The sequence below is a fragment of the Solenopsis invicta genome, chromosome 6 (assembly GCF_016802725.1).
Source record: "Solenopsis invicta isolate M01_SB chromosome 6, UNIL_Sinv_3.0, whole genome shotgun sequence".
In the NCBI taxonomy this organism is placed as follows: Eukaryota; Metazoa; Arthropoda; class Insecta; order Hymenoptera; family Formicidae; genus Solenopsis; species Solenopsis invicta.
The window spans coordinates 18,607,078-18,635,008 of record NC_052669.1 but is presented as its reverse complement, the minus strand read 5'-3'; the positions used below and the strand labels follow the sequence as shown (position 1 = coordinate 18,635,008).

The window sequence follows — 27,931 nt, the reverse complement described above, 5'->3', positions numbered from 1 at the left end:
TTAGCATATTGGCTGATACCAGAGAGACGACTGTGTTCCCTAGTTGGAAAGCATACATTGGCACACATTGTCTGATACGATTTTTCGAGATGCCATCACGCCATCTCTACGACGCGGACATACACTACGATGTCAATTTACAGGTTAGATCTCGGAAAGCGTCCGACTGTTGGCACACCTGGCGAAGGGAGCGCCGAGCGCGCGTAAAAGAACTTCAAATCGTTCCTATCCTAACCGCTTTCACGCAACCGATTAATTCGTCTCGTCGCATTGTATCGACAATAATTTGCGCGAATGCAACACGGACGATGCACAAATACCGAATTGTAGAGACGAATAAACAGTAGATACAAATACAAAATGACTCACCGTTCGCCGCTGGTCGCTCCGTCCAGCTCCGTCTCGGCCGCAGCTCTCGAATGTTTGAGATCCAACGATCCTGCTCATGACGATTTGTCTTGATTCACACTTATTGTTAGCACGAACGCGCGACCCTTCGTTTTCGACACTCCCGGTACTCACGCGTGTCGAAAACTTGGGATACGAGGCAACGAGGAGAAGATGCGAAATGCAAAACGATTGCACGCGACGCGACTTCGCATCATGCATCGCGTCCGACGCGACGGATGCTGGCACGAACACTCGACGCTTCACTTCACTTTTGGCACTTTCGAAACACCCGCTCGCGTCAAAAACTCGTACAGGACGACGAAGATGCAAGTTGAAATGCGCCGCGACGTCGTGCCGTCCCGCCCGATCGACTGACCTACTGTTGCCGTTTGGAGTCCAAGGACGACACGTGGAGCAATATGGTATCGCGCAGCCGCACAACGCGCACAATTGGCTACACTGATCCGTAATATAACCTGATATAACCTAAAATTGAAACGGCGTAAGCGAGAGGAAGTATATGTGCTCACGTGTTCTGTATGCATAACGTTAACTAATTTTTTGTATGAAGAAAGTTTCTATCTTTGCTTATTTTAAAAACTTATAAATATTGCAAAAATAATGTTGCGAAATATTTGTCGAAAAGTAATTTCAATACAGAAATCCTAGACACGTGTCGGTGTTTAGATTTTAGGTTAGAAGTTTGTTGTTGTACAGTAAGGTTTTATTGTGTTAATACATTGCAGATTTCTAATTGATATTAACGAGAGTGATTTTTTTCAGGAAAGCGAAAGAATAAAAAGGCGCCGATATATCGTCCGTGATGGACGATACCGTGAAACATAAAACACATAGGGACCGCAATGCGGGCCGCAAAGCAGAAAAGAAGAAAGCCAAGAAGGAACATGTCCAGGAGCTGTCGGATAAACAGAAGAATCCAAAAGCTTTTACATTTCACTCCGCAACTAAAGCGGAAAGGCGGTTTAGACGGAGACAAGACATTGAGACCAAGAAGCAACACATTCCCTTGGTCGACAGAACACCCTTGGAGCCACCGCCAGTCTTGGTGGCTGTAGTAGGTCCGCCGAAAGTGGGAAAGTCGCTTGTCATTCAATGCCTAATCAAGAGCTATGTTAAACAGCCATTGACCAATATACTTGGCCCTGTCACTGTTGTGTCAGGCAAGAAGCGAAGGATCACTTTCATGGAATGCAATAATGATATTAACAGCATGATCGACGTCGCCAAAGTGGCGGACTTAGTGTTATTGCTAGTGGATGCCTCTTTTGGCTTCGAGATGGAGATATTTGAGTTTCTGAATATATGTCAGGTGCATGGTATGCCGAGAATCATGGGCGTTCTCACTCATCTGGATTTGATAAAGAACGCGAGGAAAATGAGGAAGATCAAAAAGACGTTAAAGCATCGCTTTTGGACGGAGGTATATGCCGGTGCAAAATTGTTTTACCTCTCTGGACTGCTGCACGACGAATATCTACGTACAGAGATAAAGAATCTGGCGCGATTCATATCAGTCATGAAGTTCAGGCCTCTGACTTGGCGAACTACTCATCCTTACATACTCGCTGATAGACTGGAGGATCTGACACCTCCGGATGTGATCAGGAAGAACCCAAAGGTTGACAGAAATGTCAGCTTGTATGGGTAAGATAATTGAGTTTTCCATCTTGAATTACTTTCTTCAAACTAGTTGCATTTGAAATGTATAGATATCCCTCTATTTACAACTGCATTGATTTACACATTTTTGAATTTACAATCTGCATGCTGTTGACTAAAAATTAATTAGATTATAACAAAACCAGTTAAGTATTCGTTAATCATTCCATATTCAAATTAAATATTACCCTTATAATTAATATCATAAGAGTTATTTTTAAGATAAAAATTAGTATTTTTTTAATTATTTGTTGAAATTAATCTTTGTGCAAACCAAACATTAATTTTATAACAGCAAATATTATAATACATTAAAAATGATCTTTTAAGCAAATTTTGTTTTGTCATTTCCTAAATAAAGTTTTTAATAATAAAATAATTATTTCGCACAATTTTTTTATTTATATGAAATATAAATTCTTTAACTTACCATAAATTTAATTTATAAAGTCTCAGAACATAATCCTGTCATAAGAGGGCTACATTTTTAAATTAATTAAAATTTTATGTATTTTAATCATTTTAGTGATTGAATTCTTTTGCAGATACGTTAGAGGAATACCACTGAACAAGGACACGTCTGTCCATATACCTGGTTGTGGAGATATTAAGATCAAGGATGTGAACTTTCTACCAGATCCCTGTCCGCTTCCAGAGCAGATTAAAAAGCGAGCCCTGGTAGAAAAGGAACGACTGATTTATGCGCCGTTTTCCGGCGTCGGTGGCATAGTTTATGATAAAGACGCCGTTTACGTGGAGCTGGGCGGTAGTCACTCCTACAAGGAGGAGGATACAGGTTTGGCTAGCGCTTTGAGGGATACACAGGAGACGCTAGACCAGAAATTACAGCACAGCGAACTAAAGCTGTTCAGCGACGCCGCACCGATAAAATCACAGGACGTGAACGACAGTATGATTTCTTATACGGGCGAATTGGTGACGGAAAATGGAAGAATTCGACGAAAAGTAATATTTAAAGACGAAGCGGATGCAGAAAATATTTTGAACAAGGATGACGACGATAATTCGGCAAAACATAAAAACGAAGATGACGAAGATGAAGAAGATGACGAAAATAACGAAGATGACAGTGACGACGATGATTGCAACATGGATGAAGATGAATCAAGCGACGAAGAGACTTCGGAAAAATCTGATGGAAAAGGCCTCAAAAGAAAAAATATTGAGGAAGGCAATGAACAAAAGAAAAGAAAAAGAGACTCAGTTAATTCAACTATCGAAAATGACGATGATACAGATCTGGACGAGCCCGAGTTGAATAATAAGAACATGAATGGTCCTCAAGAAAGTGCAGGAGTATATCATTCTCTGAGTAAAGAATCAGATAAACTGATAAAAAATAAGATCTCGGAGGCACTAAGTCTTTTAGAAACGACAAGAACAAACGTGAAGCAGGACATTGACGACGAGAGCTTCGACGAGCTCAGCGACGAAGACTCACGCGCAGGATTAGAGATGGATGGAGCGGATCAGTTTAGCGATTTCGAAGACAATGGATCTGAAGGAGATGAGGGAGAAGAGAAAAAAGATATCAAGATGGACGAGAGCGAAGAGGAAGTCGCCGATGAATTCAAGTGGAAGAGGAATTTAACCGAGAAGGCGAGGGAGGCCTTTGTAGATCGTCAACGAAGCACCAAGAATTTGATGAAGATGGTTTACGGAATATTCGACAAAAACAATGCGATGGAAGAGAAAGAAGACAAGGAGGACGAGAAGCCTGGCGAAGATATTGGCGGAATATTTCGCGTGGTGCAAGAACAGCAGAAACAGAAGATACATGAGCGAGAGCTGCAAAATCAGGAAGAGACCGTTTTTTTCTCAACGGAGAGTCCGCGCAATTGGCTAGAGGATGAAAACAAGGCATTGCTGATAAACCATTTTGTGACAGGTAAATGGAAGGAATCGGAGGACGCCGAGGAGCTCTTGAAATTGGACGACGAGGAACTATATGGCGATTTCGAGGATCTGGAGACTGGAGAGAAATACAAAGCGGAAGATGCGTCTCCCAAAGAGTTGCCAGCAGACGAGGTGGAGGAGAAGAAGAAGCTCTTGGAAAAAAAGAAGAAACTGAAGGAGCAATTCGACGCGGAATACGACAATACAGAAAAAAATTCGTACTACGACGAGCTAAAAGCCGAGGTAGAAAGGCAAGCAGGCATCAACAAGTCGGAATTCGAAGGGCTGGACGACGATGTCAGAGTCCAGTTGGAAGGCTATCGTCCCGGCATGTACGTGCGTGTGGAACTCGAGGCAGTGCCATGCGAGCTAGTAACGCATCTCGACCCGACGTATCCAATCATTATCGGTGGTCTGTTGTACGGCGAGGAGAATATTGGTTACGTGCAGACACGGATCAAGAAGCACCGATGGTATTCGAAGATCCTGAAGAGTCGCGATCCGCTCATATTCTCCATAGGTTGGCGTAGATTTCAGTCACTGCCGATTTACTCTAAACTGGAGGACAATCTGCGTCATCGGATGCTGAAGTACACACCGGAGCATGTGGCGTGTATGGGCCATTTTTGGGGGCCGATCACTCCACAGGGTACCGGAGTTTTAGCGGTGCAAGATGTCGCGACCAGGGAACCGGGTTTCCGCGTCGTGGCAACCGGCTCAATTGTGGAATTAGACAAAAGCACGCAAGTGGTGAAGAAGCTCAAACTCACTGGTGTGCCAATGAAGATCTATCGCAAAACCGCATTCATCAAGGATATGTTTAATAGCTCTCTCGAGGTCGCCAAGTTTGAGGGTGCCCGAATCAAGACGGTCTCGGGTATTCGCGGTCAAATAAAAAAAGCGATTGCCAAACCGGAGGGCTGCTTCCGTGCCACGTTCGAAGACAAGATAATGTTAAGCGACATAGTATTCTGCAGGACGTGGTACAAGGTCGATGTGCCGCGTTTCTACAACCCGGTGACGTCATTGTTGCTACCGCCCGCGGAGAAGAATCAGTGGCGCGGTATGAAGACTACGGGCCAATTGAAGAGAGAGAAAAATATTCGCGCTGAAGCCAACAAGGACTCGATATATACGCCGATTGAGCGAGATGTCAAGGTATTCAGGCCGTTGGTTATTCCACGCAAGTTACAGAAGGAACTTCCATACAGAGACAAGCCCAAACTCAAGTGTTTACCGCATATGCGCAAACCTAAGTTCGCGCAAAGTAGAGTCGCTGTAGTGCGCGAACCCCAAGAAGAGAGAATCGCGCGCATGATGAAGATGATTAGAACGAATTATGCGCAAAAACAGAAACGGGAGAAGAACGCCATGACGAAGAGAATAACGGAGTACCAGGCGCGAGTTGCGGAGGAGGAAGCCAAGAAGATGAAGAAGCAAAAGCAAGTGAAGAAGGAAATCTTTAGGGATCTTAGTAAACTGGAAAAGAAAAAAAGTCGGTGAGGTTTCTGAGATAGAATATGAATAAATTAATATTTGAAAATTGAGAAAATGTAAATTTTTTCATATACAGATGTACAAAAAACTGCTCAGAAAGTTGAAAAGAATATATATACTTAATCGGAATGTTGCGTTTATTGAAAACGTTTGCACATAAGTTACAATAATTATCATATATTATCAAATATATTAGTCCATAAAAAATATAATAACAATGTTAGCCGCGGCGTTTTTACAATATAGCTTGCGATCCACGCCACGATGTGATAGTATGATGGCCTGTCGAATAATTATCTCCACCCTGAAAAATCGCATGAATCCAAAACACATTATGGCATTCGTTTTAATGCCAGTTGTATAATATCCGTTAAATAGAAATACAGAACATTTACGTAATTCAATATATATATAATATATGAACATTTACGTAATTCAATGTATATATAATATGGTTTATAATAAACATTTAATTATGTATTTTGTTTAAATTATTGTAATCAATTTCAATTTTGTCTTTTTTATATAAATTCAGAAAGATGATTATATGCAACTCATACCTGTGTGAGCATTAGTAATTCGTCTTGCGTGTCGACAATCTTAACGGGGAACGGAGAACCTGGCACCAATACACCAGCCCAACGGACTTCCACTCTGTAGTCTCCGGGTTCCGTCGGATCGTACCGACAGAGAATAATTCGATCCTTTTGAGTCTCTCGTTGCATTTCCACCCTGAACGCTCCTTTAGGTCCGCGTACTCTCACTGTGAGCTGACCGGCACCGGCGCCTCGCGTATCGCAGATAAATCGCGACTGGAAAGTCGCCAGCACACCGTGTTCGATTCCAGGCCCATAAACGCGAACCTAATGTTTCAAGCAAATCAATTAATTTAGTTAAAATTTAATTTTGATAAATATCACTACCCTAATAATTTTATTAACACTTCTTATACTAAAAAACAATTTATTAAGTAAATATATTCATTTTAGTATCACTTCCTTGATTAAAAAAAAAAATCTTCATAGGTTTATGAAAAAATTATTTTATACTTATGTTAATATTTAAATATGGGAAATAATAAAATATATTTATTGAATATCAATTTTTTTCAGTACATACTTCTAATTCGAAAACAGTGAACTTAATCATTAGAGCGCTAAATTTTAAGTTTTAAAATTTGTAATACTTATTGAAACATCTAAGATTCTTGTTAGCAAACTACTTCAAATATTAAATACCTTTGAAGCATCTGGAGCTCCAGAGACGCGTAACGTAAACGGAGAACCGGGAACATGTTCTCCGGCGTATTTGATCGTTAATGCGTGCCGTCCCGCCTCTTGAGGTTTCACGTTGAGCGTAAACGTGGCATCACCATGATCGTACAGCTCGCAATACGCTACTTTGTGCGGTCCAACGCAATGCGCCGTTAACTCACCTGCGAAACGAGTCTTCGATTAAAAAAAACATCGGAAGTAATAAATATTTTATCATAAACATGCGGGAAACGGGTTTTTACCTGGTCCAGCTCTTCTGGTATCGATAAAACTTCTGATTTCTTGCCCGACAATACCGTGTTTAAGTCCGTCTCCGGAACAGATGACTCTAGATGCGTCGGCCGCGCTCGTAACATTAATTTGCAACGGACAGCCCTTCAATTGCCTTCCATTCCACGAGACAGTCATCAAGAGCGGATCCGGCGTTAGCGGTATATAACTTGCACGGTAAACGCTGTCGCCTATGCGTTTCATACATAGAAAATTTAAAATCTTTTTTTCACTCGCATTTCTAATTTCGCTTATCTTTTTTTTTACTTACCCAGATGTTGTAACATGACATTAAGTTCGTTGGTAGGTGAAAACAATTGCACTTTTGGGGTTCCGTTACCAGCTTGAGAACCGTCTATGGTAAAACTGACTTCCTCACCGCACTTCGCTGACGTTAATCCTCGTCCCTTCAGCAACACTCGGCTCGTATCCTGCACTGGCGGCTAGAAAAAATATGAACAATGATAATTGCAATAAAATGTAATTAAAAGCGCGTTTAAAATCAAATCTCTGATCAGATAAGAAACCTCCAAATCCTGCACGAGTGCGAGCTTCGGTGCGCCAGGAAACGGTGTGTTGTTGAATAATATCTCTAGACGATGTTCACCATTGCTCATCTGCGGTGGAACGAGTTTCAGCCTGTTGCTAGACGTCATTTCAAAAATAAGAGGGTGATCACCGACACTTCCACTGACCTCGCCAGGTCCAGCCTCGGCGGTGTCAAAGCTGATCTTATTCGATGGATGCAGTCTCAAGCGACCGATCTCGTCGCATACAGCGGACCAGCCACCTACAGTCGTCGCGAATCCATCCATAAGTTCAATAGAAATATTTTGGCAATGTTAAATGTGTCATATCAATTTTATTCACCTATGACGCGAAGATTCCGCGTGTCGATGATCTTTGGATGCCACGGGGATCCTGGCAGTTGTTGTCCGGCGGATACGACCCTCACGTCAAACACTCCGACTTCGCTCGGCACGTAAGACACATTCCACGTGCCGGGATTAGCGCCGGCTTCGATGGTGGCCTTGGACACACTGTCCGGTCCGTCCACCTGCGCAGCGTATGGTTTAATTAAAAAAGAATCCCGTACAGCCCGTGTATAACTTGACGAAGCAGCTTCTTTACTGCGTCGTACGCAAATACCTGAACCGCCGGCGGACTTCTCGTGCCGGTGACGATAAAGTGTGCCGGTTTACCCACATGACCGCTCAGCAATCCTTCGCCTTTCGCGCGAGCTTGCCCAACCGCGTCGACGGTACACACTACTGGACTTCCAGGCACAGAACATCCGCCTATTTTGTCAGCAATTATAAACGTAATATAATATAAACTTTCTTCTCAAGAATAAATTCTTTATGTCTAAATGTAATTACCGTAAGTGACGTTGATCATGTAAGTCCCGGGCACGCTGGGCGAGAACTCAATCATCTCAGCGCCGTCATTGAGTGGAGTGACCTGAAGCGGGATTTCCTGGCCCGACGGGCTCGTCGCCGTCACGTCCAGATCGGCCGTGCCGGCATCGGCTTTCATCACTGTAATCATTCACCGAGTTACGTAAATGATAATCCACGATTTTTCCTCCTGTTATTGTCAAGTAGTCTCGCGCTCTACAATTGGTAGTGCGCCGCGCGCGATGTGTATCGTGACTGTTCATAATGCGTGCAACGCAAGGCTATTTGAAAGTAGTCTATGTCTGTCCGAGCTATCTGCTGCGATTATATCCCAGATGCGGCCTTGAAACGTAGCTGCATAGTTATGGTGCATTAGAAAACGCTTGCCACTTTCTCTCGCCTAGGCGTACGCGTCACACATTTACATAAGGCGCGTTGGACGCAATATCGACACACACTTATACCTCGAGTGAACGCGATATTATGCCTTCGCGCATTCAATAATTTGAACGATTACTTTACAGTTAATATGACTTTTCTCTTAAGATCGATAACTTGAATCCGATCGTATCGCTCGATTTAGGTCACAACGATACTTTCTTCGTTTGTGAAAACGATCTTGTTTACACGTTAATAAAAAAATTAATAAATGAATCATGCATTCAGAAATGCACGAAAGATATTATTTTTAGAAAAATGGAATGTATAATAAATTTATGATAATTCGATAAAATTCAAAATAAAATTAATTCGATCTTTTTTCATGATTGATCATTTCTAACGCATGATTTTTGACATTTATTAACTTTTATGTTAAATTTTCTAATAATAAAAACATTTATAACTTCTAATTCAAGTAGCAAAATTTTTGTAGTTAACTACATTTTGAACAATTGTTCAAAATATTTTTTTTATGTGCCCGCTTCTATATGTTCAATCTTCCTTATTATTATATCGATAGTGCACGATAGGAAGATATATAATTACTCACATTTGAATGCGATGTGGTCATGAACAGAAATCGTCATGGGACCTAATTCCTGAAGTTTCACCTTAGCAGCGTCGAAGGCTTGGCAAAAGAACGGCGAGCCTAGTACCGGTTTCGCTCCGTGCAGCACGTCGATTTTATACGTGCCTGAGATAATTCAACGATATAATTTCTTTCTCTCAAAGCATTTCATATGTTGCAATCATTTCATATGTTGCAATCTGTTTTGATCTTACCGACGCTATTCGTTGTGAATTCGGCGAGCAGATTGCCGTCGCGATGTTGATAGCAACGTACCGGTACGGCGTTACCCTGCGGACCGCTGATGACGACGTCGAACTCTTTGCCGGGACGCCCTAGAGTCTCGATCGTGAAAGATGTCACTTTTCCAACGCACGATTGATACAGGCCTAATCCTGTCGCTGTCACTTCCCGTCCTCCCGTAGGACCACGTACCGTCACGTCCAACGGACTCCCTGCAAATTATTAATCTAATTAGAACACTTCAAGTATTATTAAAATAAATATACTTATTTCAGATATATATGTCTAAATAATATATTTTTATATAAGATATATAACATCTCATAATAAGTTATAATTGAAGTTTTCATATTAATAAACTTTAGCGTAATAAGAATAATTCGTTTAATTTTCATTAAAGAAACATAATAAAAAATACATACCAGGAATATGGACTTCGTTGTATTTTATATGAAGTCTGTGAGGTGCAGCTCGTGTGGGATGAAACACAATTTCATAGACACCATTCTCCCTTTCTCTTGCCAAACTATCCACATCAGCACCACCGGAGCGCACATTGACAGACAGCTTACCAGGACCAGCGTCCTTCGATGCAACGACTATACAAGAAAGAAATAAAATATTATTTATATTTTTAGTTCAGAAATAGTTTATATTTTACCGGATCAATGCTTATTAGATCTATTATTAAAATTTAAACACCTAAATATTTACCTATAATAGTTCCTGGACGATGACAAACTACGTCCGCTATTTCTTTGATGGAAACCTTGCTGGGATCGAAAGCTTGGAGTGTCTGTGAACTGACCATTTTGTGTCCATCGTTGAATATTATGCTGTATGTTCCTACTTGTCGCGTTCGAACCTCCACGCGATATAAACTGGACGATAACTTGGTTAACGTGCACGGAATGATTATTCCGTCCGGGCCTGGATAATAACAAAAATCGTATTAAAAAATAAATTTATAAAAGTCTTATAAAAATTTATAAAAAAAGATCTCATAAATATGGTAATTTAGGTAAATAATTTACCGGTTACTTCCGCGGCTATAGGACCGTTCAAGTCGGACATATCCAGATCTATATATGCCGTATTACCGACTCGAACCATCGATGGACCATGTAACATTCCACTAACGACGGGACATTTAAATGGACTCCCTAAGAAAGAAAACAACATAAGTCTCTTCAATTTTTCACGTCGATTTTTGTAGACATTATTGATCGATAAAACCGTTTACAAACCTGGCACATTGTCATCGTTGAAACTGATATTAACATAATGTGTACTCGTCGTCTGTGGCACAAACGTGACATCGTAAAGACCACGAGCACAAGCTACTACTTCGGCTTTAACGGTGTTGTTCTCCGTGCTCACAACCAATTCCAACGTTCCCTCGCCAGCTTCTGCAGCATCAACAGTAAATGTGGTTGCTTGACCCAGCAACGCCTCCGAGAGACCGGATACGTGCACCTATAATCATTATAACAGCATTAAGTTTAACCTTGACAATATTAACATATTTTAGTTGTGCAATTGCGGAACTTACCTTAGTCACATCGTAAATGTTGCAAGCAAAAGGAGAGCCTTTTATCGATTCGCCATCCACCAAAACGCTGATGTTGTGCCTACCAACTTCCGTAGGTACAAAGCTCACATTGTATTTACCGTCGATGGGCTCGATGGTAATGGGTAGAGCGATATTTGACGGTGGTGTTGCGATAACGTCGCAGTTCGTAGACGAAGTCTGGGGATCCACGGTAAAGGACACTAGACGCTTTACAGCACCCATTTTCAAATTATGACCGGAAATTGTTGCTTGACCCGCACCTACTACTTTGCAGCTGAACGGCGAACCTGAGAATTCAGATATGGAACATTAATATTAGCTAAACTGTATAATAAAAATATGTCATATAAATCATATAAATTTCTTTCTTACCTGGAACTGGTTCTCCATTGAAACGAACACTAAGGCTATGTACAGCGGCTTCTTGTGGCTTAAAATTGACCCTAAACTTCGCATTGCCCTCGCTTTGCACGTAATTCGGAACATTTTTGCCGTTTACCGCGACTATAATTTCCAAATTTCCAGCCCCGGCTTGACTGGCGTTGACTAGAAAGAGAATGTTACATATTTTATATAACACTGATTCATCGTATTACTAAAAAAAATTAAAAAAAATTCTTACTGCTAAAGAATATTGGCTTTCCGACGACTCCGCTATTTATATCCGTCACCTTTACTTTGTCAGCGTTATAAGCCTTGACGAGAAATGGGCTACCTTCCACATGCGATCCGCTGAGCTTCACTTCGACGCTGTGATCGCCTATACAGCAAATAATTAATTCAAATAATATGTAATTTTACAATAATTTACTAATTATTTATTAATTTTATAATTAGTTTACGCATACGTACCAACATCCTTTGGAGTAAATCCAGCAGTGTAAGTGCCTTGACTGTTCTGCTTAACGTGTACAGATAAGCTCTCCCTGGTAGGAGAGAGCACCTCGACGACGGGCGTGCCAAGAGACGCGTCGGCCTCTATTGTGAAGGTCGCGACACGATTCACAGATACTTTCTCAAGCACCTCGGTCACCAGTACTTTCGCTGTATCGCTGACCTGTATACAGTTTGTTCAACACAATCGTCGAATAAAACCTGGATCATCTTACGTTACATAATGTATAGAATTATCAAGACAATTTTAATTTTAAATGATAGAACGTTTTCATGCTCAGTCTACCACGTATTTGTGATGTAGAACAAGAAATGAGATACCTGACAGCTGAACGGACTGCCGGGCACATCCTCCCCGTTGAAACGCAGGTCCACAGTGTGCACGATCGGTTCTCGGGGTGTGAACGAAATTGCATACGTGTGAGGACCTTGCGCTTGTGCCGACGTCGGCACACGTCCGCCATTTACAGTGACCTCCAGATTACCCGGTCCCGCCTGACTAGTCTCGACTAGGAATAAAAAACAAAATGTACCAACAAATTTTACACACATGCACGCACACATATTTTATAGGTATAATAAAAAATACAATCGTTTTAAAGTGTGTAATAAAAATATACCTAAGAACGTTACGGGCATGCCAATGACACCACGCTTTGCGTCCTTCACCTTTATTGCGGTAACATCGTACACCTTACAGCTGAACGGACTGCCGACCACCGGGATGTTACGATAGCTCACCGATATTCGGTGCTCGCCGACGACTCTCGGTGTGAACGCCACGCTGCATGTAGTATCTTTGTTGTCAGTGACCTGAGCAGGTACGGCCTGTCCATTGGGTCCTATCAAGTCCGGCGGGTTAGTCGTTTAATATAATTTAGAGTCAGCCATCTACTCGGGGTTGGATCGCAGGGTCACCGGAGCGGCCAGCGAAGAGGTTCGCGCAAGATCCGATCGCTCTTTCACTATTGTTATGTATGATGTAAATTCGCAACACAAGCAACGTTAAAGAAAGCGGACTACGCGTGTGAGAAATGGCTGCGATAAATAGTTACTATGACTAATGGGAGAAAGCCGTCCTCGCATATACGTTGTATTTCTAGTTCGCTTGAGCTTGGATCAAACGCGCCTGGGAAAACTAATGTAAGATTATCCTCTAAAACATTTCCAACATGCTTGGCTGAGCAGAGCAACCGGCAGAGCGCATTAAAAAAATAATGTACTAAGTGTTATCAGGTAGAAAAAAAATATTTTATAATAGCTTCGTTCATTTGAGATTGAACGTCATAATACAAAAATGTATGGCTAGTTATATATAGAGAAGAAATATTGGCACTTGTTAAGGCATTGCGTATTAAAACGAATATCGATTTAGGGGCAAGTACCTTTGCATCAAATGTTTAACGATTATACACAACTTAAAGTAAATATATAGCACTATAAATGGCTTTGACCATAAGTCAAATACACCTCCGTGAGCACATGACAAAAAGTGGGTGATTACAAAACATTAGACTTTACTTCCGTAGCTCTCCCACCCTCATTAAAACCCAAATTAAGCGCTCCATAATACTCTCAAGTAGTAACCCAAAAGAAATGTGAGTAAAGGAAAGAGGTAATTAGGTTACCCTTGTGCAAGACTTTTCAGAAAATTGAGTTAGAGGAACCCACCACCTTGTGCGTTAATCCATAAATTAAGATAAAAGGGAGATTAGTTTCTGAGAAGTCTAGTAATGTCGTAGTCTGAAAGCTGGCCGACCTGCAACAAAGAGAGAGAATTGCTCTCAAGCTATAAATTAACGAGAGACACACACAGATGAACAATGCTGTATAAGTCTCCACGATAATTATATCGACATTTGTGACATTAAAAACAAAACAGGAAATCCCTCTGGTATTAAATACAAGGTGAATTAACACATGGATGCTTCTGTGCATATTTTTGTTGGTGACGTTACATATATATATATATACACGTATGCATGTGCGTGTGTAAGTTGTGTGCATTCACATATATGTATCACAAGTGTAGTAATGTTTCTTTAATACAATTTTGTGAGGAAGTATTATATAGGAAAATCTCTTTTTTTTGTATAAAATACTACTGAAATGTAATTTATTTCTCAGATAAAGTAAACACGTGCTATAATCAGAGAATTACATTGTGATTCGTGCGTATTGTGAGAAACGAATTTCATGCAGCAATAATTACCTTCAACGTTAACTTCTAAGTCTTCCAAGCTACCGGCAACGTTACTGACAGTCAAATAGCTTTGCCGTCCTAATCCAGCGCTGCTTAATGCCTGCCCGCTCACAGTTACGTGACTATCGCCACCCACCCTTGTCACTATAGGACAGCCGGGCACGGTTTTTTTATTGAAGGCAATATTGATAACGTGCTCGCACGCCTCAAACGGTACGAAACTGACGGAGAACCGCGCGTTTCCTTGCGGTGTCACTTGCGTTGGTATGTTCTGGCCGCGAGCCGATATCGTAATCTCCAAATTTCCTTCGCCAGCTTGACTTGCATCGACTGTCAAAATATTACATCAATTGAATTTTCGGATTTAATAGAATACATAAAAAACACTTACTGGGAATTAAATATTTAATTTTCAGTGTTATTACGTACCAGTGAAGTGAGTTGGTTGACCGACACTGCCCCTGGCTACAGGTCCAATTAGCACTTTATCTGCGTTGAATGCTTTAGCCAAAAAAGGTGTGCCATTTACGGGATAACCGTTGTATTCTACGCTAATTGAATGCACCCCCACTTCTTTCGGTATGAATTCCGCGGTGAAACCACTACTCACATTACCAGTGACTTTAACTGGTAATTCGCTGTTTGGTCCTAAAAGGACAATTGTTTAAAAAATTACTATAATTATTCAATAAGTAATTATTTATTAATATTAATATATTATATTAACAATATATAATATTATATATTGTATTATTATAATATTATATTAACAATATTAAATACATTAATGATATCCTGATAAAAATCTTGAAATACATTACATTAAAGAATTATTTTGTTTATTTAAAGGAATATTTTATTTTTATTTTAATAATAAATGATAATAAATGACAAAACTTACCCCTTACATAAACCGCTAGTTCTGCACTGCCGCTTCCATCGACTCCCATATGAAAGCTGGCAGGCTGCTCGACTGGGATCAGTTCTAAATGATTTAAACTTAACGTAACTCTACTCGTGTCCGACACGTTGCAGACGAAGGGGCATCCACGTACAGCTTCTCCATTAAACTTTATGTCGATGTAATGTGGCTTGGCGATCTCGGGCGTGAAGGATACAAGGCAACGGCCACCACCTACCACTTGAACGTGATTAGGCACCTCTCCCTCATTTATGGAGATCTCTAGTTGACCTTCTCCAGCAGCGCTGGCATCCACTGTAAATATTTACAATTTCAAAACATGTTCATATAAATGTAAGATACAAGATATGACCAATGATTCACCTCTGAACTGGCAGGCATGTCCAACTACGGCGCTAGGTACGTCAGTAACCTGGATCAGACTGCTGTTGTACACCTTGGCGACGAGAGGTCCCGCCGGTAGCTTCTGTCCCGCGATGCTGACTTCCACGAGGTGACTGCCCACTTCAGTTGGCGTGAACTCGACGCGGAACTCGCCGGATCGTCCGGGCTCCTCGTCGATTCTCGCGGGAATGTGCCTCTTCGAGGGTGCTGCAATTTGCCCGACACACATGTTAGACACACTCTCTTGCGGATTGTTATGTCGAAAATAATCGAATGGACTGATACTCACTTATGATTTGGACGTCGATTTCACTGCTGCTAAAACCCAATGCAGACAGCTCGAAGAGGGCGGGACTACCAGCAGGGACCAGCCTGATGGAATCACCGATCACTGACATCTTCGGTGCAGGCATGATGCCAACTCGCCAAGGTGAGCCTGACAATTAATAATTAGCACACGATTAATCCAACAATTTGACATAAAAGACAACATTTATGATGTAAAAGACACAAAAGACAGGTAAACTATCCGAGCATTCAAAAAAGGAGCTCCTGTACACGGCAAATCAATAGATTTTATTACAAATAACTGATTAAACTATATTTCACATAATTTTTCCTGATCGATTTTCACACAATCCAAAAAAAGGAGCATTTATATTTCCCGCCAAATTCAACTGGCGAATCGATCGAAGACTCGGATCGAGGTATCGATCGGGGATCATATTTCGCGTACGGGCGGCGTCCGCTCCCACGCTAATTTTCGCGCGTAAACAACGGCCGCGCGCGCCGCCCTTTCGCGGCGCGTACCGTTATCCGCGGGTTCGTCGATTATAATAACAGTACTCGGATATAGGCCGCCAGTCGGCCGCCTCGAATCGAATTCCAGATGCCCCCGGAAGTGTAGCGCGACTTACGCGGGTTCCCCCTAACCTCCTCCCCCCCTAACCTCTCGCGTGCGCGATCGACGGTGCCCCGTCAAATCAACTCTCTCCATAGGGGGTGAAAAAATCAGGCCCGCGCGACAAATAAATTAGCTCGCGCAGATAGACGTAGCGAGACGAGCACTGCGACGAGGATCGAGAATCGAGAACCGGTACGACACATCGGGGCAAGAGGGGGGAGCTGCAACTCTCACGAGGAGGCGCGAAGTAACGGAGGGGACAACGACGACCTGGTCGTGACGTTTCTTCATTGTTCACAGGAATGTTTTTTCGCGACGGGGAGTCGTGCGAGAGAGCAGGAATTCGACAATTTACCTCGGCGATTCGCGGCACAGAAGGTAAACCTGGAAAAACGCTGAAAGAAGAGACCTAGATCGAAAAGGGGAAGAAAGGGGGAGAAAGGGGAATGGACGAGCGGATCCGGACTGATCTCGCGATCATGCGAATGAAGGTATGAGGACGATGACGACGGTGACGTTATTCCACTTTGCTTCACTCGCGCGCACCGATCGCGCCTGATGGCGATCCACGGGACGCCCTTCGATGGACGAGATGGTGTCTCAGTCTCGAGGTCGCGCGGCCACGAAATCGACGACTGGTTGCGCACTGTGCGGGACGGCGGTCGCGGTTTTCCGCACCCGCATCACGCGGAGAGACCTCTCTCTCTCTCTTTTCTCTCCCTCTTCGTCTCTCGTTCGGGCGGGCCGAACAAGCGGACGGACCCAGGCGCTGAGAACACTCGAGGAAAAACACCTACACGACGGCGAAAACTTGTCGGAGAGCGAACGCGAATCGCACGATCCGACGCAACGCGGCGGACTCGACCGAGCTGACGACGGGACGAGCGTGTGTGTCCGCACCGCGGCCCGCCACCGCTCGGGGCCCGGGCCCAGGGCCGTACGCTCCACGTGGTCCCCGAAGCGGGATCGCAGTCAGCGACCCGAGTAGCTCCGACTTAATAGTACTCTTATATCATGAGTTTGACAAGAGTGGATGGGAAATCGTAGCTTCGTCATAATCCAATGCCACCTGGGCACAATAGAGGTATATTAAATATTAGTAATTGCAACTTAAGAATCAGTTTTCTCAATGAAGCGCTATAGATAAATAATAAGTTTTGTTGTATCTTGTATGGCACATTTGTGTCTTACTTGTTTTGTGCGTTACGTTTTAATATTCATTAAGAAAACTGATTCTAAAATTTTAATCCCTATTCCTAATATTCTTCCATTGTACACAGAACCTTACATTTGTCGTATGAGAAATTTTTTCAGCTTGTTGATTGGCTGAAGAGGATGGAGAAATTTTCGCGTCTATAGAAAGAAATCTTTTATCCTGCAGCCAATCAGCATATTAGAAAAATTTGTCGTACAAGTGTAATAGTATCATAAGGCCTCTGCACAAGAGAGGAATATAAGGTATTAGGAATAGAAGTTACAATTTTAGAATCAGTTTCTTTAATACTAAACACTATAGATAAATAATAAGTTATGTTATATTTTGTAAGAAACGTTTATGTCTAACATTTTATTGATATCTATTGTGCTTTACGTTTAATGTTCATTGAAAAAACTGATTCTAAAATTTTAATTCCTATTTCTAATTCTAATACTCCTCTATTGTGCGCAGGGCCTAATCTGTGGAAATTTCGACAGCCGCGTCCTTAGAAAGTATTCTCGAGGTCGCCGTTTGGAAATTCACGTGGAAGAAGCGGTGCGAAACTTTCTTTAAGGATTTTTTTCCAAGCAAATAAGATTTTTACGAATAATTTCGAATGGTTCGTAAGAACGTGTCTTTTAAATACTTTCTTATTTATTTAATTAAATAAAATTATGAAAAGAACAGATGGATCTATAAGAGGCTTAATTTCTTATTTTAGATACAGACATTCCGAGGGACTCATAATTTTTTACAATCGCGTTTAAGATCTCATTTCACGTGGATATTTAACTCTTGGCCTAATTGTGAGTATTCAGCGTTTAATCAATTTCTATTCAAGCAAGTTTTTCGAAATGTTAAAGATAATTAAATTACATTGCATTTCGTTTTTCAAAAAGAAGTACATTTATTTTAAAAACTTGAAAGTATCTTCATGAATTGTTAGAGATTTTTTGCACTTTAAATACATGAAACAGTGACGAGACGCGAGAGATGATTGAGTCAATATACTCTTTTTCACATTGTACCATAAGGGTTAATTAACTGTCTGGAATGCAACTTATTGAAAGTCAACCGCGGTAGCTCGAGTGATAAAAGCGCAGATAGAATCTATTGTTTGACTTCGGGAACGCAGCTACTTCGATTCCAACATTCTGACATCGAGTAAAATTTTTATAACTGCTCCTCAAATTTGGATCTTGGACCCATCCGTCGAGGGTCAACGATCGATCAGTCGATCGAATTATCTTCACTTTCTCCAGCCGCAATCATCCGTTGCTTATTACTACACGTTAATGATACACACGTTTTATTTTTTTTTTTTTAGAAAACATGAAATCGAACATGCATTCGAAAGTCCACGTATGCATTCGTAACCATCGTTATTGTCTATTTGCGATCGCGGCGAGTGCCGTGGAGAAGAAAAGAGGAGGAGGGGCCTTGGCCGCGGGGCCCCGGGACGGCGTGATACATCCGATCGCGCTCTCCCATCCGTTTTTCACTCGCCCGACCGGCTGGCTGCCTGGCTGCGGCCCGTACGATCTCGCGGGATACCGATCTGCGTATTTCGATACCTTCTCGGGCTGGACATAAATAGAAAACCCGGCGTCTCTCGCGGATGAAAATGATGATCGCCGGCCTCCCCGCCTCCGCTTTCAAAGACCGCATTGATGATTTTCCGTCGCTGTAGCGTCTTGAACGACACATACTCGGTGAATACACATTCTGTTCATTAATTTATTTTATCGAAGATTCAATTCCGTTTGATTAGTGCTCCGCTAAGGTTTTATTTTTATTGAAGGTTTCATCGTGCGGAGAAAACTTGAGAGCCACGCTTTACAACGCTTATTCATTACTTTCACTCGACGAGAGAATAGAAGCATCATTTTCCCTGTCTGAAATGTTTAGTTACTTGAGACTCAAGTATTTCCTGGCGTTTCCTGACATTGATAAAGTTCGATTAATTAACATAATTAATGCAGCAGCTGATTTAGTATACATCAGACAGATATGTAAACTTCGCAGCACGAGTGTTGTTTTCGATTTTTTTTTTTTTTTTTTTTTTAAATTGAATCCGGATTTATCCGCGATGGGGCCGCTTTGTGGCGAACCAGGGCGTAACGACAAATAACGGCTGATTATACTTGCGCTATATTCGCTATATTATAATTGTAAGTGCATCGCAGATCTGTCGGTTTGACGCGATTCGCTGGCGGCAGGACAGGACGTGCACGATTAAATCGCGCGGGCTGTAATTACGGGGGTCCTTTGATGCCTGTGACAGCGATTCCTCGCGCTCTTACGCAACACGCGACGTATTAATAATTAAGCGATACGTGTAGGCCATAAGGATCACGATCTACTTTCCGGAGCGTCATGTAATTGCTGGCTGCTGCTATTTTTTTTCCCCCCTCACTCGTAGCTGGTCGCAGCTGGCGATCGTTAAATCCTCGCGAGAGAGGAGATTAGTCAATTTATAGTAAACCGATCAGCGTCTGGCTGATGTAACAATTTATTCGTTTATCCCGGTTATTATCGCGTGAAGATTTCGCGGAGAGAGAGACGCTGCTCTCCCGGAACTGCCGGCTGTCGTTTCCGTTCGCCAGAGACGAAGAATCGCGAAAGAACGATAATCCAATCGCCGCGATATGACGAGAGATGTAGGCAAAAATTACGCATGGATTTCAGTCCGTTTCGTTACATATTAAATCGAGGCCAGCCTGCTGTCCACGTGTCACGTTGAGATTTCGGAATTCCGATTGTGCCATTCGACGTCGATATCAGTGTTGTCTTTTATTTATTTATTTATTTTTTATTTGTGCTGAATCGCCGAGACATTTTACGTGCCACACGTTCTCGGCTACGGAGAAGTTACGCCGAAGCGACTGTGCACGGTGAATCGCTGCATTCCCCGACATAACGGGCGCGAGTTGTCCGGCAGGTGACTTGTGTAGCTCCGAAATCGCTCGAAAATATTTCTCCCGGCCTGGAGACGTCGCACTATCGAAAGTTCCAAGGTCGCGATTTGGTTCGGCACGTTAACGGGCGAACGCGCGCATAGATTACGGCCGCGAATATTAATTAGCTCATTCACGATTGGCTCTGTTCTGCCATCTCGGGATTTGCCATCTCGGGATTGGAATCAATTAAGTGCGCCCGTATGCGGATTAACGGCACACAAATTCGATCAACAAAGCAAAATTATTGAGAGCTTCAATTTTTTTCGAAATAGTTACGTTTGATAAACGTGACGGTGAAAAAATTTTTCTGTTTAAGTAAATATATGAGGTTTAGTTTAACATCATTTTCTTAATTTAAATAAATATTAGCTAGTACAGAATAATTTATTTTTAAACTTGGGGGAATTTTTTTAAAGCAAGGAAATGGCGCTGAGGTAAAAATGTATTTATTTGAACATAAAAATTTTTTGCAGTGAAAGAAATAAATGCGAGAGACCGATTATGAGGCAGCTTGTTACTGTTAATCGCGGAGAGCGTCGAGATGTGTATTCCTCAAAGATTAAATCCTCCGCTATGATCAAGCACTACTAATATTCCTCGAGGCCGCGACAGCCGAGTCACAGATGAACGACTACAGTTGCACTTCTCCGTTGATTCTAATCATGTTATAGCTCCGTCTACATCTAGCGATAAACATACATGGTTTCTCAACCGCTTGATATTAATTAAATGTTTCACGAAGAAGAATTCGAGAAACTAAAAACTCTTGCATCTTTGCAAGTACCCGGAGGGTACTTGCACTCAGAAAAATATCACTTCTACTATACTAAGAAAAGCGTTTATTCATTTACTTTTTTCTTCTCGCAAGTAACCGTTCAATAAAGAATATTTTCTTAATAATTGTCTTAAAATATGCTCATCACAAATTTTAGAAAAATTCATTATCATAGACTAAAAAAAAGATTTACACTTTTTCGAAAAATATTCTAAAATTGTATCGCAGAAGATTCAGAATAATAAATAAATTGAATTTTTGTTTTAATTTGATTGAAATAAATTACCAGAATTCAAAATATATTTTGAATAAATATGATGCTTATGAATTTGATGGATTTGTAGATGTATGAATTTATGAAATATTTAAAATAACATTTTCTTAATTCAAATATATATTTTTCCGAGTGTACACAGAGATTTATTTTAAGCATTTATTACCTGTTTCATATAAATAAATGTACCTTAAGAGTATTATTAAGAAAATATTCTTTGCAAAGATAACCGTTACTTAAAAGAAGAAAATGAGTAATTGTTTTCCTTAGTAAGAAAATGACATTTTTTGTCTGTAGATCCGACGATTTTTTGGTTCCGCTAATTATTGTATTTCAATTTTTTTTTCATATTCTTTGTATTGTGCAGTATACAGCATTGAAAATATTTAAAATATACAGATAATTATAATGATGCGAATAACTGAAAAATAACTTTTTACCAACCAAAAGCAAAAATTATAAGAAAATTATCAAAATGATATATCTTTGGCATGAAGGGATTGTTTTAGGACATCAGCGTGGTTCTAATAATCGTTTTACATCAATTTAAATAATTTTCTCAGACGTAGAGAACTTTGCAAATGTTTCACTGTGTCAACGTATTGATTTACCGAAATTTTCAATGATCCTTGAACCAAACTTTCTAGTCGGAAGAGGGAAACGCGTGCGAAATATTTCATCGCATATTTCACAGTATACGAGCCGTTTCTTCGAAACGTCCTGTTTATACTCGAGCACACATACAATGAAGCTCAATCAGCTTTGGAGTTTCACTCCACGTCATGTAATCAATCGATCGCCGTTATCGTTGCAAAAACGATCGCGCCGGCGAATGCGATGACACTGCGCGTTCTGCATGAGGTTACGCATTTGCGCCAGCTGTCGAGCATTGAAATCACCGGCGCGACAGCGACGTGGAAATCATGGGGATGTCGCCTTCTACCCTTTCGCCGATTTTTCACGTTAACCCGCGAAGATGTCATTCGGCAAAATCTCTCGCGTGGCGAGGATTAACTTCACACGCGAGTTTCACCGAGAACGAATATATTATTATATATTTTATGAATGGAAACGCGCATGGATTTCGAAGACCAAAACCGATATCATTTCCGCCTTTATTTTCAGTGCTGCTTTCGGATTAGCCTCGCGGAGATCGACTTTTATTTGGAATCCTTGGATTTCCGAGCGCGTCGAGATCCTTGAGCGAAACCGACGGAAAAATTCATCTCGAAAAATGAGTCCACCTCGCGATCACTCGAGCGAGTCAACTGCGCTCATTTGCACGGGCATCGGTCGGTTAATTACAGGCGAGATTATACGCTAAAGCTGCGGCTCATTATCGAGGTGCTTGAGCTAAGATGAAAGTCTATGGAGCGTGCCACGGGCCGATGAAAAATTACACCTGTTCCGAGTTCAGTTTATCTACCAGTTTAACTTCGCGCCATTGAAATAAAATCGTCGTTCCGTCGTACTGACGGCCGCGCGCGTTGCACTCATGATTTATTTATCGCGCTTCGCTCATCCGCGCTTTGCATACCGAGAACACGTTACGCCCCAAGCATTAAAACGCGGAAAGGCTTACGGTTATTATTATTATTTTTTTTTTTTTTTATTACGGGAGGGAGGGAATTATCGCGATTACAATGTTTAAAACGGAAAGAAAAGCTAACGCGCTTAATTGTCTTTCTCGAACTAATTGATTCTTTAATTAAGAGTCGTAAGATTAACGATGTCAAGCACGCATCGAGCATTCGTAATGATAATTGACGCCCGATTCTTGCAGTTTCTACAGTTAAAACTCGCGCACACATTTTTCCTCTCGAGTGTCAGGGTCTCTGTAGCGTCACAGTTAAATAGGAGCCTCGAACGCATAGCGATTCGATTGCGTTGCTTTTATTAAGCTATAGCGTATCACGTTGCTGTGTCGATTCTATCGTTATGCACGCCAAGTGCCCGCGGTGATGCTTTTATCGCGAATATATGCAGCGAAAAATTACGATCCTGCTTTTGACGACAGCGGTTGCGTAAGGCGGTCAATTGGGTAATTTAAGTGCGTATCTCGGAGCCCGAAAGAATTCGCTCCGAATTGCGGATGGAAACCGGAACGGACTCGGATTGCATAAAGAATTTCCGCTGTCGCGTAAAAGTTCTAATTTCTCTCTTTTATACATTATGTATTGTATATGAAATTCTATATAATATTTTATGCATATTTCATGAATATATTTTGTTATTAGTTTATTGTGCACTGAGAAAAAAAAGTTGTTGACTCTTGACTAAATTTTCCAACTTGAGTAAATTTATTTAGTTCAAGTATTTAAATATTAATGTTTAAACTGTGTGTGTGTTTGCGTGCGTGCGTGTGCGTGTGCGTGTGTGTGTGTGTGTGTGAAGTTTAAGTATCTTATGTATTTCAATCAAATATTTTACATGGATACTTGAACTGAAAAAATTTAATCGAATTGAAATTTAATCAAATTAACATTTTTCTTCGTATATATTTGAAAATGTGTATATATATATATATATATATATATATATATATATATATTCTAAAATGTACAATAAATTAATATATATATTTAAAGTTATTATCTAGCTTCAGAGATCTAACATCATGTTTCATCGTTCAGGAAATGAAAAATCTGTAATTAATCGAGGCCTCGCGTGTTCCACTTGCGTTCAATCCGGTATTGCATGACTCCGCAATGTGCCCGACAAAGATAATCGCGATGGTTTCGGAAAAAAAACATTAACATCGGAAAAGAGTTGCACAAGACGGTAGATCGAGCGATAACTTTCCTGGCGTACCGCCACGAAGCGGTAGAACGCGTTTCATTCGTGGCAGGCAAAATAGTCGCACGCCTCGATCCGTGGGGTGTCGCACACGGTGAAGGAGCCGCGTGTGCATTTCTTCCGCCGATCGATGATAACGGTCCGCGCGTGTTCACTCCGCTGTATGATTACGCGAAAGGAAGCAGAACCGAATAAGACCCGCGCGGAACGTAAACGGCGGCGCGGCGCGGCGAGGTAACGACCGCGCGAGGCGGTTTTCCCGATGAGTAATTCCGTTGCTGCAATTTATCCTCTCTGCATTATCTAATTTCTTTTATAAAATTACGGTTTTTTTTTCGCATTTCATTTTGCCCTCGGTTCCACGTGGCTTCTCTACATTTCGAGCGTCCGTCGTGCACGCGAAGATAATCGGGATATCACGAGAGTCGAATGCAATCACGGCTTTGTAGAAACGAATTTAGGATTCGAGGGGGTCGGGAAATCGGCGAGACGCTGTCGCAAGATACGACCACGTGCTGAATTGTGTTAGCGTTCGCGTAGGTGGTGCGTATGTGCGTATCCTCATTCGTAACCAAATACGTTCGCATGCCGACATAGTTGGTAACTTTGTAGCCACACCTACGTGTGGTCGTACGGCGGCGGTATTTGTTATGCGCTCATATTCCATACGGGATTACCATAGCGGATGCAAGCGAAATATCGATCGGAGGAATGCACTGGAACGCGGGATCCGATTACGCAATGATATACACGATATTCGATATACCCTGTGGCGATCTCCATTGCACGTGTCGTATGCATGACTTTCAACGCAAATCGTGTGACAGAAAAAAATAAAACTTTCTCCTTTATACCTTTAAATTTGTTTTGAATTAATTTTTGTTTTCAATCCAACTTATAATGCAACTTCGATCATTCACATTTTTTTTGCTGTACAGAATATTTCCTGTAACTCGATTATTTAAAGATCAATAATAAATTTAGTGTAATGTATTGTAATGTGATTTCAAAAGTTTTTTTGATCCTCCTGTAAAGTTGTCGATTTGAGACACACGTTTTGCAAATGTACCATCAATATTTTCATTAACGTAATAATTCATAAACGTGTTCAGTAACGTTTATGAATAATGTAATGATCATTGCATTATTATGAATCGATTCATAATGTACTTTAAAATGACTTTAAACATAAAAAAAACACATTTAAATTTAAATGTGACTTTTTATTACATTCAAATTTAAATGTGATTTTTTTTTTAAGATCATCTATTTTATGTTTAAAGTCGTTCTAAAGTACGTTACGAATTACTACGTTAATGAAAATATGCCATCTCATTTTTTAAAATGTCGATCTCTAATTGATATTTAAATGTGATTTTTTTAATGTTTAAGGTCATCTTTTTTATGTTTAAAATTATTCTGAAATACGTTACAGTATACTATGAATACTACGTTGTTCACAAACGCTACTGACGTTTATAAATTACTATGAAAATATGCCTTCTCAGTTTTAAAAATGTTGATGATCTCTAAATGATTTATTAATGCTAAATGATCAAATTACAGGAAACACACTTCGTACATCGGATGATATAACGAGAAATCATTTCTGAAAACTGATGGTGGCACAAATATGAGGAAGTATTTGCATTATTCTTCTGTCATCGGTAATGCGATACATGGGAAAGAGTAAATGTAATGGCTACCGGGTGCATGGCTACTGTGTGTGAATATGTAATCGTGCATCGCATTAAATAATATTATTCGTGCACGTGCAATAGCGCATACAGAGCTATACCCTCGAGTCTGTTTATGGGCAACAATTTCACTTTCAGAACGTTTCCTCTCTCCAATATTTTTAGCTTGAAAATTAATAAATGCATATGTGCATGCCAGATGTAATCAGTAATATTAAAATATAGCAATCCTAATAACTAGGTCGTAATATAAAAATCTGTGACTCGAGAGATACCCAAAGAACCTCTCAATTTATTCGTATTTGCGGATCTATGCAAATTCAGATAAAACCAACAGACAGAATGTAGATGAAATGTCTCTTCGCGCTCTTACGACCGCTGGAGATGTGACTCGGGCGTGCTAAGCGCAGTTAAGCGTTACTTAAACGATGTGAGAGACGAACGACGAGCTCTCGTCACTCCGCATTGATCACGGCACACGGCCTCGCGCGTTATGACGGCGAGAGGTAGCGGTGGAAAAAAAAATTCGTTCGGGAAGAGCCACGCGGAGGACGATGACGTCGGATATGGGTCAGTGGGACGTCACGTGAATGCGTGAAATCGCAAGTCAACGACCTGCCCGATGACCCGCTGACTTAGAGACACGCTTGCCTCGCATGCCTGGGACGCGGATGAACTCGATCGCTCCGCTCGCGCGCTCCTCCTACTCCTCTGTCCGCGACGATAAGCGGACGAGGAACGTTCTCGACCGCACTTACCGTGCCGAAAGAGCGCGGTAATTATATGCGTCCGTGTACGATCGAGAAATTTCACGGGCAGCGCGGCGGGAGAAAAGAAAATCCGCTCCCCCGTGGTGAGATCAATTTGGATCACTCGGAACGAAGATAACTTTCGACTCGATTCTCTCTCCCGCGTGACCCTGACTTCCTGCGTTGAAGCTCCCGTGCTGGGAATGACTCCGCGAGGAAGTTTCTCGCTTATAACGGGGTAGGAAAGGGGAGTCGCGTCCTGCACAATTACGAGCTGTAACGTTGCTTCAGCGCACTCACGTTGAGCAAGATAACGCCAGAGATTTTGCAAACCGTCGTTTGCGGACTGCATAGACCGTCTTTAAAAGTTTGCGCGGAGCGTGAAGCCGGAGAACGCGGGGGAGGAAATCACCGGAAGTCGCTTCTTACAACACTTTTCTTCGTTCGCGCGCGGCACGATAGCCGAAACGTCGGAAATCGGAGTCGGGGATAGCTTCAGCCGTTTCAATGGTGCTAAAGGTCGTAAGGAGGAAAAAAAAAACAAGGCTCTACGGCGAACAGCGAATGATTTCTACGATAAGACCATCGCGAGTAGCTACATTGTGAATTGCGCCCGCAGGCGTGAGAGAAAAGAAAAGCATTACTTGTAGTTGATGTGGCGAAGCATGACGGAACTCGAGGTGGATTTGTGCCAACGGTGTGCTATTTAACGAATGCACGTAACACTTCCCTGAATGTGAGCTAACATTTAAACTTCATACGCCGCACATTCCTCGTTTCTTTCATAAATACAAATTGAGAAAAGAATGCGATTGAACGCATGTTAAATAAGAATGTAAGCCAAGTAATGTTACTTGATAATGCTGGTTATGCATATAATAGTAGTAGTAAACTCAAGAGGATGATTGACTATCAATTAATATTA

At 41.4% G+C, this 27,931-nt stretch overlaps 2 protein-coding genes and 1 long non-coding RNA gene across 6 annotated transcripts in view; 2 read left to right on the top strand and 1 right to left on the bottom strand.

Annotated features, from left to right (window-relative positions):
* Positions 1 to 849: 849 nt before the first annotated feature.
* LOC105204016 (ribosome biogenesis protein BMS1 homolog) lies at positions 850 to 5,975 on the top strand. The gene is made up of 3 exons (XM_011173006.3): positions 850 to 1,084; positions 1,174 to 2,055; positions 2,616 to 5,975. Exons 2-3 carry the CDS (start codon positions 1,214 to 1,216, stop codon positions 5,488 to 5,490), a joined length of 3,717 nt encoding a protein of 1,238 aa, XP_011171308.2. The 5' UTR covers positions 850 to 1,084; positions 1,174 to 1,213; the 3' UTR covers positions 5,491 to 5,975.
* The window catches only part of LOC105204017 (filamin-A), a 39,223-nt gene continuing 16,895 nt past the window's right edge, over positions 5,604 to 27,931 (bottom strand). The window contains exons 1-27 of one of the 4 annotated variants that reach the window (XM_026134795.2): positions 16,913 to 17,412; positions 15,943 to 16,089; positions 15,633 to 15,860; positions 15,249 to 15,563; positions 14,777 to 14,995; positions 14,357 to 14,677; positions 12,765 to 12,986; positions 12,466 to 12,653; positions 12,103 to 12,307; positions 11,873 to 12,010; positions 11,623 to 11,796; positions 11,230 to 11,537; positions 10,925 to 11,153; positions 10,712 to 10,840; positions 10,392 to 10,607; positions 10,100 to 10,276; positions 9,650 to 9,889; positions 9,417 to 9,560; positions 8,408 to 8,566; positions 8,178 to 8,326; positions 7,899 to 8,085; positions 7,556 to 7,818; positions 7,300 to 7,471; positions 7,001 to 7,219; positions 6,723 to 6,919; positions 6,045 to 6,347; positions 5,604 to 5,788 (exon numbers count right to left, since the gene is read on the bottom strand). In XM_026134795.2, coding sequence (XP_025990580.1) covers positions 5,720 to 5,788; positions 6,045 to 6,347; positions 6,723 to 6,919; positions 7,001 to 7,219; positions 7,300 to 7,471; positions 7,556 to 7,818; positions 7,899 to 8,085; positions 8,178 to 8,326; positions 8,408 to 8,566; positions 9,417 to 9,560; positions 9,650 to 9,889; positions 10,100 to 10,276; positions 10,392 to 10,607; positions 10,712 to 10,840; positions 10,925 to 11,153; positions 11,230 to 11,537; positions 11,623 to 11,796; positions 11,873 to 12,010; positions 12,103 to 12,307; positions 12,466 to 12,653; positions 12,765 to 12,986; positions 14,357 to 14,677; positions 14,777 to 14,995; positions 15,249 to 15,563; positions 15,633 to 15,860; positions 15,943 to 16,066 — 5,295 coding nt within the window. In that variant the 5' untranslated portion in view covers positions 16,067 to 16,089; positions 16,913 to 17,412 and the 3' untranslated portion in view covers positions 5,604 to 5,719. Of the gene's footprint in view, positions 5,789 to 6,044; positions 6,348 to 6,722; positions 6,920 to 7,000; positions 7,220 to 7,299; positions 7,472 to 7,555; positions 7,819 to 7,898; positions 8,086 to 8,177; positions 8,327 to 8,407; positions 8,567 to 9,416; positions 9,561 to 9,649; positions 9,890 to 10,099; positions 10,277 to 10,391; positions 10,608 to 10,711; positions 10,841 to 10,924; positions 11,154 to 11,229; positions 11,538 to 11,622; positions 11,797 to 11,872; positions 12,011 to 12,102; positions 12,308 to 12,465; positions 12,654 to 12,764; positions 12,987 to 13,188; positions 13,904 to 14,356; positions 14,678 to 14,776; positions 14,996 to 15,248; positions 15,564 to 15,632; positions 15,861 to 15,942; positions 16,090 to 16,912; positions 17,413 to 27,931 lie in introns of those variants that run through there. The other 3 variants (XM_011173007.3, XR_005575122.1, XM_039451216.1) reach the window with 3 other exon arrangements.
* Positions 17,523 to 20,085, top strand: LOC113003794. The gene is made up of 5 exons (XR_003268684.2): positions 17,523 to 17,641; positions 18,227 to 18,374; positions 18,477 to 18,561; positions 19,083 to 19,467; positions 19,557 to 20,085. It is a non-coding gene; the product is annotated as an uncharacterized LOC113003794 (long non-coding RNA).